The 12,071-nt window shown below is 36.6% G+C and overlaps 1 protein-coding gene across 1 annotated transcript; it reads left to right on the top strand.

Annotated features, from left to right (window-relative positions):
• Window positions 1–1,705: 1,705 nt before the first annotated feature.
• Window positions 1,706–7,607, top strand: LOC139147612 (tyrosine kinase receptor Cad96Ca-like). The gene is made up of 8 exons (XM_070718766.1): window positions 1,706–1,834; window positions 1,972–2,085; window positions 2,284–2,465; window positions 3,891–4,013; window positions 4,146–4,257; window positions 4,442–4,538; window positions 6,617–6,719; window positions 7,032–7,607. The coding sequence occupies exons 2-8, from the start codon at window positions 2,022–2,024 to the stop codon at window positions 7,113–7,115; spliced, it is 765 nt and encodes a 254-aa protein (XP_070574867.1). The 5' UTR covers window positions 1,706–1,834; window positions 1,972–2,021; the 3' UTR covers window positions 7,116–7,607.
• Window positions 7,608–12,071: the final 4,464 nt, after the last annotated feature.

Here is a 12,071-nt window from a genome sequence, read left to right as displayed (position 1 = left end):
GCTTGTTTAGTAGCGCTATTGATAAAAGGAACATGGTGCCATTTCAGAGCGCTATAAAGCTTATTGAAAATACAAAGCACACTTGGTATCATTATGCATCCTATGGATGCCCTCTATGCACAATATATGAGTGGAAATGTGTCAATAGTGAATGTTAACCCAGCACACTGACTGTTTATGATTAATCATGATTTTGCTATCAAGGAAACTTTATCTTCTTAATAACTGTTGTCGACTAAGTTGGAAAATCCATAGAAAAACAAAAATGTAGAATTGAGCTCTAGCATTCTGGGCATGTATAAGTAGCAAACAAAAACGAGTAATGTGCTTCTTCACCCTTTTAACACATTGTTTTGTACCTTAGCAGTGCTGTGTGATGTAGTTGGATGTAGTTCGTGTTAATTGCTTCACACTTTCTCTGAAAATCAAATCTATACGTATAATAAATTGCTCTTACCTTTATACATTTATAACATGCATACATAGTATTGCTAATATTATTATGATTTATTGCAGGATATATCACTTTGGAAACTGAAATGACTATCCGTGACAAGACGGCTGATTACACGCCGTACATTATATCAGCTATAATTGTCGGGGTATTGGTTATAGCAATAGGATGTATTAATACAATAAATATGTTTGGAAAAGATTTGAGGCATGCAAGGTAAGGGAGAAAACAACTACAGCCAACCTATCTCAGAGGCGTTGGTTGACCAATTGCTTTAGCAAACCAAGTTTTGTATGTGACATGTGTACATTTCATATCAATATTTTGCATCATGTCACGTTAAGATTTATATAATCTGCTTTTAATAAGCAAACGTGTTCACACAAAAATGTTTGTGATACCACTGTCTCTCTGCTGGTTGTACTGGTGCTGTGATATCTCAAGTAAAAGCTGGAAACTAAATGGAAACTAAATCTGGTCCTTGCATTTGATAAAAGAGATATGGTGTGGTTTACTCGCCAAGCCAATGCAAATCTGCATAATTACTACTTTCGAACCCAATAGGCTAAGCAGCTCAGATGGTATATATTCTGTCTTAGACTTTGATCATAGAAATATGTGTCTGATTTCTAACATGACAGTGAAATTGCTCATTTGCATACCTATCGGAGTTTAAAAATGAAGAGTATCTAAATGGACTGACTTAACATAAAGCTTTTGAAACTCGCCTAACTTATTCATTAAGCAATGATAAGCGAAGCAGTGGCGTCTAGAAGTTTCATGTAAACTTATTATATATTAACAAAATTAACAACCTGTCACAATTAGCAGGTATGTCGCACCCAACACTTTTTCGTATGTACTTTTACTGCATGGTAATTATTAAAAGCCAGAGAGATGTCAGCACATTTCAAACAATCCCTCGTAGAAGCTGAAATTATGATAATTGAGTTAAATAGTGTTTCAAATGGTTTTCATTATGTTTCTTGCATTTCTTGCATTTGTAAGAATGACATTGAGCACAAACAAAATATGAACTTATGCCATCAAATGATAATTTAAAGACGTTCATCAGTGTTTATCACGAATATTGTGATATTGCCAAAGCTAAAACGTTACCTACCTTGTCAATTATCGATGTTTAGGAACTGGAGTATAGGGATCGGTCTCAGACATGCGCAGAAGAAATGCCGCTCGAAGAACATTTAAATGTGCTTAATATGTCAACCATAGATCCATGCAAATTGGACTATCGGTCACTGCAATTCTATAATGGCATAGTCTTAGGGCGAGGGGAATTTGGTTTGGTGCAGAAGGCTGTTCTTTCTTGTAATGAAAGCAAATCGGAGCAAAAGGATGTTGCAGTTAAATGTCTCAGAGGTACGTGACATTAGTTTATTTTTTTCCCTCGGGAAATGAGCATCATGTAATTTGAATTACTGTATGAATAACTGCGCACATAACAGTGGCAACGACTCATTTTTTTCTTTCGTTCGCACATTGATCTATTTCTGCAGAGGACGCATCATCTGTTGACCGTAAAAACTTTCTTCTCGAAGCAGAAACCATGAAGTCTCTACAATCATATCATCCGAATATTGTCAGGCTCCTGGGTTGCTGTACGAAGTCTGGTATGCAATCTAGTTTATTTACAATAGCTCTTGTTAGAATGTCTTTGAATAGCTTTAAACATTTAGCAAACCCGCACTAGACGTAGAACGGGTGATGCTATTGTGTGTCGGGATAGATACTTTGCGACGCAACGTTTCATAAACTAACATAAGGATTGACAATATACTTCCGTATTCTATTGACAATGTTTTTCATAGATCCAGTTTGTATAATTCTTGAATTGGCTCCATATGGCAACCTGAAGAATTTCCTACTTGCTAATAGATCAACGGAAATTTATCAAAATCTACATCAGAACAGTCGTTATCTAACATCTTTGGATCTCATACATTTTGGATGGCAAATCGCAAAAGGAATGAGTTTCATTGCTTCAAAAAAGGTAATATACACTCAGTTACACTTATTTAACTTCTATGTTGAAGTTTAATCAATAAAATATTTCTACGTTACCTGTCCTCGTCGGATGGCATTATTGGTTGACAAACTGTCGACGTCCCTAGGGCCCTTTTAGTGAAACTTGCTTCAGGTTTACACATATGTTTGAAGTTGAAATAGACCATTTGTTGTGATTCGCTGGATGAATATCGGACATGTAAATATTCTTTTCCTTCAAAATTTGAAAAAATTCAGTACGCTCGCGCAAAAGTTTGGCCTCTTCTGCAAAGAATAGCTTCTCCACTAGACAAACTGCTTGCTTTTGATAGGATTAACGATATATCTGGAGTGGTTTACACTTAGATGTCAGGTGCCAGACATAATTTGATAATTCCGTGCTGTTAGCATATGCCTTTCTTTGTAAAATCGGTCATTATTTACATTACGTGTTTAAATATTTTGTCATATATGCCTATGTACTATTTCGCATCATTGGCAGTAACTTTAAAGATTATGCATTTAAACTGGCAAGCTTCTTTGAGAGGATAATTGAGCTTCATACTGCATCTATAGTATTCGTCCAATAAGTTTGTTTTCATCGTACTGGATAACGTGTTTGTTGTTTGACTTGATAGTACTGTCAATGCTGCTGAGCATTTTATTGAGCTTCATACGGCATCTATAGTATTCGTCAATAACTTTGTTTTCATTGTGCAGATTGACTTGTTTGTTGTTGACTAGATAGTATTATCTTTTATGAGTTTGAATTTGGCCGAGCGGTTTTCTGTGGCTTCTCCGCTAAATGACTGGGTACCGTGCGTTATGAGTTCGAACCCTATTTAAACCACAGTATTTTTACACAGTATTTTTACTGTATTTATGTTTATACATTTGTAGAGAATTTAGAATCTTTCATGGTTATTTCCAAGTTGACGGGGAGAAATTATTCTTATGGTTGCTTTTCACACGTCTGCTAAATGTTTGGTTTAACCATGTAATTTTACGCTTTTTTCTTGTCTCCAATGCCTCCCTGTCAACGCGCGTGTATTTCAAGCTGTCTTTATTCCGCTGGCCTTCAGTACCGTGACAGTAAACATCACTGCATGTTTTGTTAACGGTACTTCATCACAGTGCATGCGCTTCCAAACTGTATCCGGAATATGTTTAATTAATGGGAGTGGTAGAAATTCTTATTGACATTCACTGTAATCTCGTTTGGTTCCTATTTGATTAGACATATACCGTGTCCATAACAGCTAATGTTGATCCTTAATCGGCATATGAAAATCAAGTCAATATTGATTTTTTCGAAGACTTTGGATTTCTATAAGTAATCATGTATAGTTTCGGTGTCAGACAATGTTTTCTCTCTTTGTCTGCATAGAAACATTCCGATGCTTTCTTTCTTTGTAATGTATTTTACATTCAGTTCATCCACAGAGATCTTGCTGCAAGAAATATCTTGTTAGGGGAGAAACGATGTTGTAAAATATCAGACTTTGGATTTGCCAGAGACGTCAGTACAGCTTCTGTTTACCACAGCAAACTTGAGGTAGTTGTTACTTTATTTGAAATATATCCGAGTTACTATGAAATGTTTATTGAATACTAACTATATATCGAATTATAAAATGTACATCGATATTGTTCATATGATAATGTTAATATTCAATGCATGTTTTAGGGACGCTTACCAATACGATGGATGGCGTTAGAATCTGTCGTCGATTCACTATATACAATAAAAAGCGATGTTTGGTCATATGGAATAGTTTTATGGGAAATTGTCACACTTGGTGAGTTCATTCTTTATCTTGTGTACCACAAAAGCCTCTTCATAATTTTACAAGTGTCATCAAAATCTTATATTGGTAAATGTTATAAATTAATAATCTTGTGTTTAGTAGTCAATATCGTTTTTATGTAGGAAAGCTTACTTCGTTGCCAACAAAAAACAGTCTTTTACTTACTTTTATTTAGGATCTACACCATATGCTAATATGTCATCTTCAGAACTAATTAGAAAATTACCAACCGGTTACAGATTACCAAGACCAGATCATTGCAGTGAGAAGTAGTAAGTGGATGTATCATCATACATATCTTTTGGACATTACACTATTGTTTAAATAGTGTAGATTGATGTGTGCCGTATTTCCAGTGTGACAATAAGTACATGCAGCGTAGCTAAAGTTTGCATCGGATGTTTCATAAATCAGCATGAGAAATAGTCAAAATTTAATTTCATTTTTAGTGATTGTGTTTTAGGTTCTAAGACAAGAAATTGACCTTTTAATCTAACATTTCTCTGGTGGTTAATAGGCTCAGAACTCACGTAAATTATACATTTTCGAAAAGCCTAGATATAGGAAAACATTTGGTAACCCAGTGGTATTATTTTTACATAACTATAACGTGGCAGGTAATTTGTATAACTTTTCAAATCGGTTTTCCTTATGTTTTGTGTCAATACTTCAAAATATCATACACAAACTTGCTGGAATGGAGTTGTTACAACGCTCTCCCAAAGTGTGTCTCAGATTTTCATATCTTGCTTAGCTTTACGGATCACAATTTTGAAGAAGTCAACTAGGTTTATTTCACCGCTCTGGACGTTTGGGCATAAAAATTGCTAAAGAAGGTTTATAATAATTCTGAGACAGGCTTTGAAAAATCTTTAGGACAGCTTGCACTCATACAAATTTCAGCCTCATATCTCAAAGCATTGGAACAAAACATGCTTAGGGAACACCGATTGTTGAAAGGTTATGCAAATCACCTTTCACGTGATAGTTATGGTAATAATGGTAGCACTATGGTTCCTCTTTATCTGGGCTTTCTGAAAAATATGTTTCACGGGGTTCTGAGATTGATGAATACTAGAGAATTGTGAGCTTAGAAAGGTAAATTCCTTGTCTTTGATTCATTAGTGCATACACTATTTTACCGAAAGCAAACAAACACAAATGTATACGTTTCGTCGACTTCTATCTATTTTGCCGCTATTTCGGCTGAGAAAACCGTCATCACCAAACATGCACGTGTATCAAAGGTGTTATACGCTAGGTTTGGTCGATATGTCGTTGTTATTAAATGTATCGGTATCTGCAGTGTATGTGTCACTCGAATGATCGTTTGATGTCATATGAACAAGTATAATATCATCATTACGTTTCTTTCATGTGAGAACGTGCATTTAAAAAAACCTACAGTTATAAGGAAGGTGAAATTTTTATTGTGTATGCGTTTTGATAAGGGATGTTCGTAGGACACTTAAACAGTCATCTCTGTAGAGGGCAATCCAATCTTACTAATCGTCACTACCAACTGATACAACTTCGTCGTCATTCCCCATCGTTACGTGTTGTAAAAACTGAGGCAATAACGCTTTTTACATTTTCTGAACCGTGTTTTTACCAACTGTTTTACGCTTCTCGCAAATGTATGATTTGTCTATCTGTATATGCATAGCATGCCTTCCTCTAACTGTTTCATTTCATCGAATATTGGTTGTGAGTTTATGGTGGTCTCCTAAGAAGGGATGTTCGCCGTCGGTGTCCTACTTTACATAATGGTATGCGTACCATCTCGCATGTTTCAGAAAACGTTTGCCCTTCTGGTTTGTGTGACAGTCATGGTTTCGTTAGCGTGTTCATCATATTTACAGTCAGGCCAATACACCGCTTCTCATCTTGGACAGCATTTGCTTTGGTAGTAAGCCTTTATATTGGCAAACCCGAAAGGCGTTTAAGGGGTTAACGATTAAGCCAGAGTTACATTTTCAAATAATGGCTAAAATTATTACATAGGCCTGGTTTACAATACAACTAAATTACGCTGTGTAATTAATGTACAGATTTTCTCATGAGACCAGCACATAATTATTTAAGTACTCTTGTCTCTGAATGTTGCCTGAAAACAAACTTTACGTATCGAACTCCCGACCCAGCTTGAACATGTGTTGGTTTGACGTTAAGTAAATGCCGCCCGGCTGACGATCGCTAATATACTTGATGTGTTTTTGTGTCTATGTTCGTCTATATCTGTGTGTGCTTTCGTCTATGGCAAATGCACCATACAACAGTATAACATATAACATTTCGACAGGCATTAGAAAAACCAAATAGATGAGTGCTTATAATTTTTCGTTGACAGTTATGGGATCATGTCAAGATGTTGGGATGAGCATTCAGAATCGAGGCCATCTTTTTCAGACTTAAGTGTTGTGGTTGGCAAGATGTCAAAGGATACCACAGAGGTATGGGAAAATAGTGTATATGCTGTTTTATTTTCACCTTACCTTTTATTGCAATATTGAACAGTTTCATTGATTCAGAAAGACAACTGATACTTCTTTAACACCACCAATTGTCACCTTCCATCTTTCCATCGAAGTTGCAATCAGTGGAAAAAATAAAACTTGATCAAGTGACTGAATAATAATAGATATCCTTCAATATTAACCGATTGACTGTGCAATAGCAGTATGGCATATTTTCCTTTCGCCTTCATGTTCTGTCAATGTTCTTTTTCAGGTCATTCACTATGTTGCTATTTGTTTGATTTTCAGGAATACATGACAATGGAAAACTTTGATAGTAATATGTACGTCAACATAACATCTGAACAATGGCCACTAAATGAAAGGATGTAGCACTTTGTTCTAAATATTTAAAAAAAATCTAACATCAAAGGCAGGGCAAATGATCAGTGTTGACGTCTTCACCAAATTATCTGTGGTCGTTATGGACAAAAATGCGGGAATATCTAGAGGGATATATCTGCTTGAACAGATTGTGATCTAGGATGATCTTATTACGAATATGGACACATCTAATCATTTTTTTGCTACAAAGTTTAATGGCATGATACAATATTAAAAACATTTTTTCAAAGAAACTTCTAAAAATTCTTATCCAATTTTTTTTATAATTCTCATTAAACAACCTACATTTCTATCTTGAAATTACAATCTGCGAGAAAGTAATTAACGGTACTCTGGCTCATTCATTGCTGAAATTTGAATCTGTTTTGTCAATTTCGTTATGTCATACTCTTGTATACCCATAATTTGTAAGGATATGTCCGACACCAAGTGCTCTCATCAATTTTTAGTTCTCCTCACTTAGATCAGTTTGATGTCTTGTTATTTACATTCCTCAACTGACAACATTGTTGTTTACAAATACTCATATCATATTTCATTAGCCTAACTGGAATGTAGGATTTATAAACCCATAATACATCGCGGTCTGGATTATTGTAAACATGATTCTTTCATAGCCTAGGCTATAAAACAAATTTCCAGTGAATTATGTCTTGCAATTTAATTGTTAATGCTTTGACCGATTCCAAGGTCACATTAACATCATTCCCGGACACTTTGATTGAAGAAAGTATGACTCCGAGAATTTGGTACAGGTGTTTGACCGATACTAATGATATTACGAGAAAGAAAAATTACTATATCCACTGGATACAATACATCGGAGCTTTGAATTCGAAAGTTCAGCAAATACACAGAAATAACATGTTTGCTTAGTGTTGTCTCTGCATTATTCTTGAAGTAATAAATAAAAGATAAAGAAAGGGTTAAGCTTTTTGCTTGGAAGCTTTACGTCCGTTTCTGTTTTCTTAACTATTACGAGTACGAGTTCTGACAGCTATGAATAAAAACAGTGACAACAGGTACAAGCTGTACAAAATGTATTTCTGTCTGGTTAGAAAATGTGAACAAGCTTAAGCCCCAGTATTTCTAACTGTTAACCTTTTTTATGTTCGAAATTACATGTTATTCCCTTACATCCATCGTGAAATGTTGTTCAGTGAAGAAATAAGCCAAATTTGTGCTCCTGTAGTGACATACAAACGTTAAATATTGCCCGATCGAGTTGGATCGGGTTTGTTGACAACTTGTAGGTTGTGCACGTGACCGAGAACGCCGATACTGATGACATCATCGAGCTTGCAACATTCCTGGGGCCATGCCATGCCACGCCGCACTGCCAAGGCAATAGCCCATGGTCGCTGGCTGAATTACCTGCGAATGATTTTATTTTGTTCGTCTCTGTTCAAATACGTCCTACTAATGTGTTTCAGAGGATACAGAACTTTGGCAGAGGAGGCTGAAATTCTATTCTGGTAAAGTTGGCAGAGGAGGCTGACATTCTATTCTGGTACAGTGTGCGTTATATACGGATTATTCAAACTGCAGTCGGCAGTGCACCGATGCGCACCCTGCAGTTGGTCACTCAGGAACTCCCGGTACCGATGTAAAATCAAGACGACACTGAATACACTTAGCTCACTTCTGTAGGCAAATAACTATCAAAATTGAGTAACTTGAAGTAATAAATTTCAGCTGATTGTTGCTTTAGCGGCAAGGTGATTGCGAAATCGAAGCAACATATTTTGGCAATGTATGGCAGGCTATCGAATGCAGTGAACGCGATGGCCTTTGGCAGCAAGTAAGGGAACCGTCAGTATTTACGACCTGGGGGTCATTCAAAAATTGAAAGCTATAAGGGGTGCTCAAAATGTTTTTTCTTTGTCTTACTTTTGTCCTCAATGACATAATGATTAGTTGATAATGTATATTTTACTCTGATACATGTTAAATAAAAAGCAAATAAATACTTTAACAGAACAATAAATATGAACTACATGAAACCAGGCAAAAAACTGCAAGTAGCTGCCACTACCAGCAATACTTTTTATGAAAGAGAAGATAGTGATGATGAGAATGTTAGCGTTGTTCATGTACTCGATGGCACCTGCGACACTGAAGATGTCGACAGTGGCTTTCTGTAGTCGTTACCAGAGGTTGAAGGAGAGGCTGGGTCATGGAGAAATGTTCTCAACATATATCATTATAAGTGCACAAGATCTAGGACAAAACTGAACTGTTATGAATTTATCCTTTATACTATCACAGAAATGTATATATCTTATTGACTTGAGTTCAACAACCATTTGGACATTTAACCATACCATAATGACATGCTACCCATCCAAATTAAACAATACTATATGGTCGGAGACTGGTTATTAGGTGAGCTTTTATATCTGCATATTGTTACATGAAAATTTTGTGTTAGAGAGGGAGTTACTTAAATTCATCATGGTTGGCTGGGGTGTGACTCAAAATTTAAAAGTTTCTAATGTAATTTCTCCGACACCCAAGCCGTAAATAATGACGGCTCCCTAACCAGCTGTGTACGCTCGAGTCAGAACGACCTGGACCAGTATAAGCGCGGCTGATATCTCAGAGAAAGGTTAGAAACAACAATGAAGCTACTGCTAAGAAATTTGCACTCTTGGCTTTTGATGCGTCAGTTTTTGAACTTTTATACAGGTAAAAAAGTATTCTGAATACAGCGGTAAATTTCCTCCCAAATGCGAAACTGCACGATAAAAATTATTGTCGAATTTGCTATAAAACATCAACAAAATAGGAAGGCCAAAATAACTGCAGATACTATACTTTAAAAGATAAATCATGTTTGTCACTTTTGTTAGACAACAAAATATATCAAGGTATGTCCATACATTTGTGAGTCACTTTTTGGTATAAAGACAAAATTATAAATAACATCGACCCTCCAGTTTATGTAAGTAACAGCTAAACAAACATACGCTGATGATGCACCGCTTCTTTGTTATTGTAATCAATTTTATATCTCTAGTCTTCAGTCAAGTCTGAGTAAAAGCAATTTCGAGACAAGTTTAGGGCAAGGGCAAATGTGTCGAATATGTATTAATCTTGGATAATCCAGATGTATAAGTCAAGTTTGTCGTCTTTTGACAGAACGTAAGGAATTTTGCCCTGGTCGTTGTACCTCTGCACAATCCATGTCCCCGGCTCATAAATGTAAACAGTTACAGTGCGTTTCACCTAGGTACCGCAACTCAGCGTATGAGACGGACACAATCCACGTACAAAACAAGCGATAAGCTTGGGTATCACGACACATTTGAAAGTCACCGACTCATTGATTAATTACAGTAAACCAGCATGGGGCAGCACTCTGTCTAGACTGAGAGATACACTTGATCTACAATGTTTGGCTTTTTAGTTCGTATCTGTTTAGAATACCTTCACCTCTTGAACTCTTAGCTGAAATTGTAAAAGAAACAATTACATTGTAGATCAAGTGTAGTCAACTATTATCTCTCAGTCTAGACAGCGGCTGCCCCATGCTGGTTTACTGTAATTAATCGACGAGTCGGTGGCTTTGAAATGTGTCCGTGATACCCGAGCAAGTCGTGTGTCTTGTGGTTGGATTGTGTCCGTCTCATACGCTGAGCTGCGGTACCTAGGTGAAATGCACTGTAAAATGAGGGCGGGTATTCTTCTTTGTAAATTTTAGATGGAGGTGACAACAGAGGGAACGAGCACTTATTCTTCAGTAGAAATATTGCTCAGTTTCTTCCCACCTCAGCGATATCACGTACTATATGACTTCCAAGACGTATTCCATGCGTTTTACTTAGTAGAGACTCAAAGAGACTCGCAAGTCTTTTGAACTTACTCTTCAATTCACAGTGTCCCGTCTGAGAAAACCCGGCCAGAGGCTATTCCTATAGTAAAACAGAGCATTGGCTGCTAGTCTATAATGACAACAGCCGTTAATTTCTTGTGCATGGATGTCACCTTGTTAGATGTTCTGCCTTCCTCGCTTGTATTTGTAAACGTACATCTTATACGCAGTGGTAATTTGCATACAATGTAAATGTAAAATCATCATATCCTCAAATACATGGATGTAATTTACTCTGCTTCGTCAATATCATTTATCCTTTTAGGTTTTGTCCGTATCTCTTTGACTTCCTGTTGGTCACAAGACAAAGGGTAACACAAGAAACAACCTTTAGACATAATACATAAGAAAGATCGTTCTAATAGTGGATATACTGGTCACATGTCAAAGAAACTGCGTCTATCTTTAGTCCGGGAAGACCAGCTTTAAGATGCCCTTACCTATTCCTTAAGTTATTACGCATCTATAATTTGAGGCTTTTCGGTTGACTTGAGGCCTTTACTCAAGTTATGGTTGGCACTGACTTTGAAACAGATAAGACAACAATTTACGCACACACAGAGAAGTTATTTGAGCGGTTTTAGACTGTTGTCTTATTTTGACGAAAATATGGAAGAAGTTCCTTGCAGAAGAGTTGTCAATCATTTGTAGTCGTCGGTCGCGTGAGTGAAAAACTATACCGCGGTATTGTTTGTGCACGGAAGAAATGTTAGACGCCATCACACAACAGGTGCCTTCTGCGGGGTGAAACACGATTTCAAAGACAGCGCGAACATCGTGTCACGTTTGAGCAGACCTCAATGGTGTCTCTGACCTCAAAGGTGTCCCCATGTTTTCCTTTGCACTTGATTTCCTTGCAGTTGAATTCAACCTTTATTCATATATTTGTATGAAGATGTAGAACTTTGTAACGTGCTCAGTACTGATCTGTTGTTCGAGGCATTATTAGCTCATTTGTTCACACGTCAGCTACTGTCATAGATAATGTCCGTGTGTGTGTGTGTGTGTCTGCCTTTCTGTCTGTCTGTCTGTCTGTCTGTTTAACTCAAAAACGCCTGAAAAAATTCAAG

This window comes from Ptychodera flava, chromosome 2 (assembly GCF_041260155.1).
Source record: "Ptychodera flava strain L36383 chromosome 2, AS_Pfla_20210202, whole genome shotgun sequence".
NCBI lineage: Eukaryota > Metazoa > Hemichordata > Enteropneusta > Ptychoderidae > Ptychodera > Ptychodera flava.
This window is presented reverse-complemented; position numbering and strand designations above follow the sequence as displayed.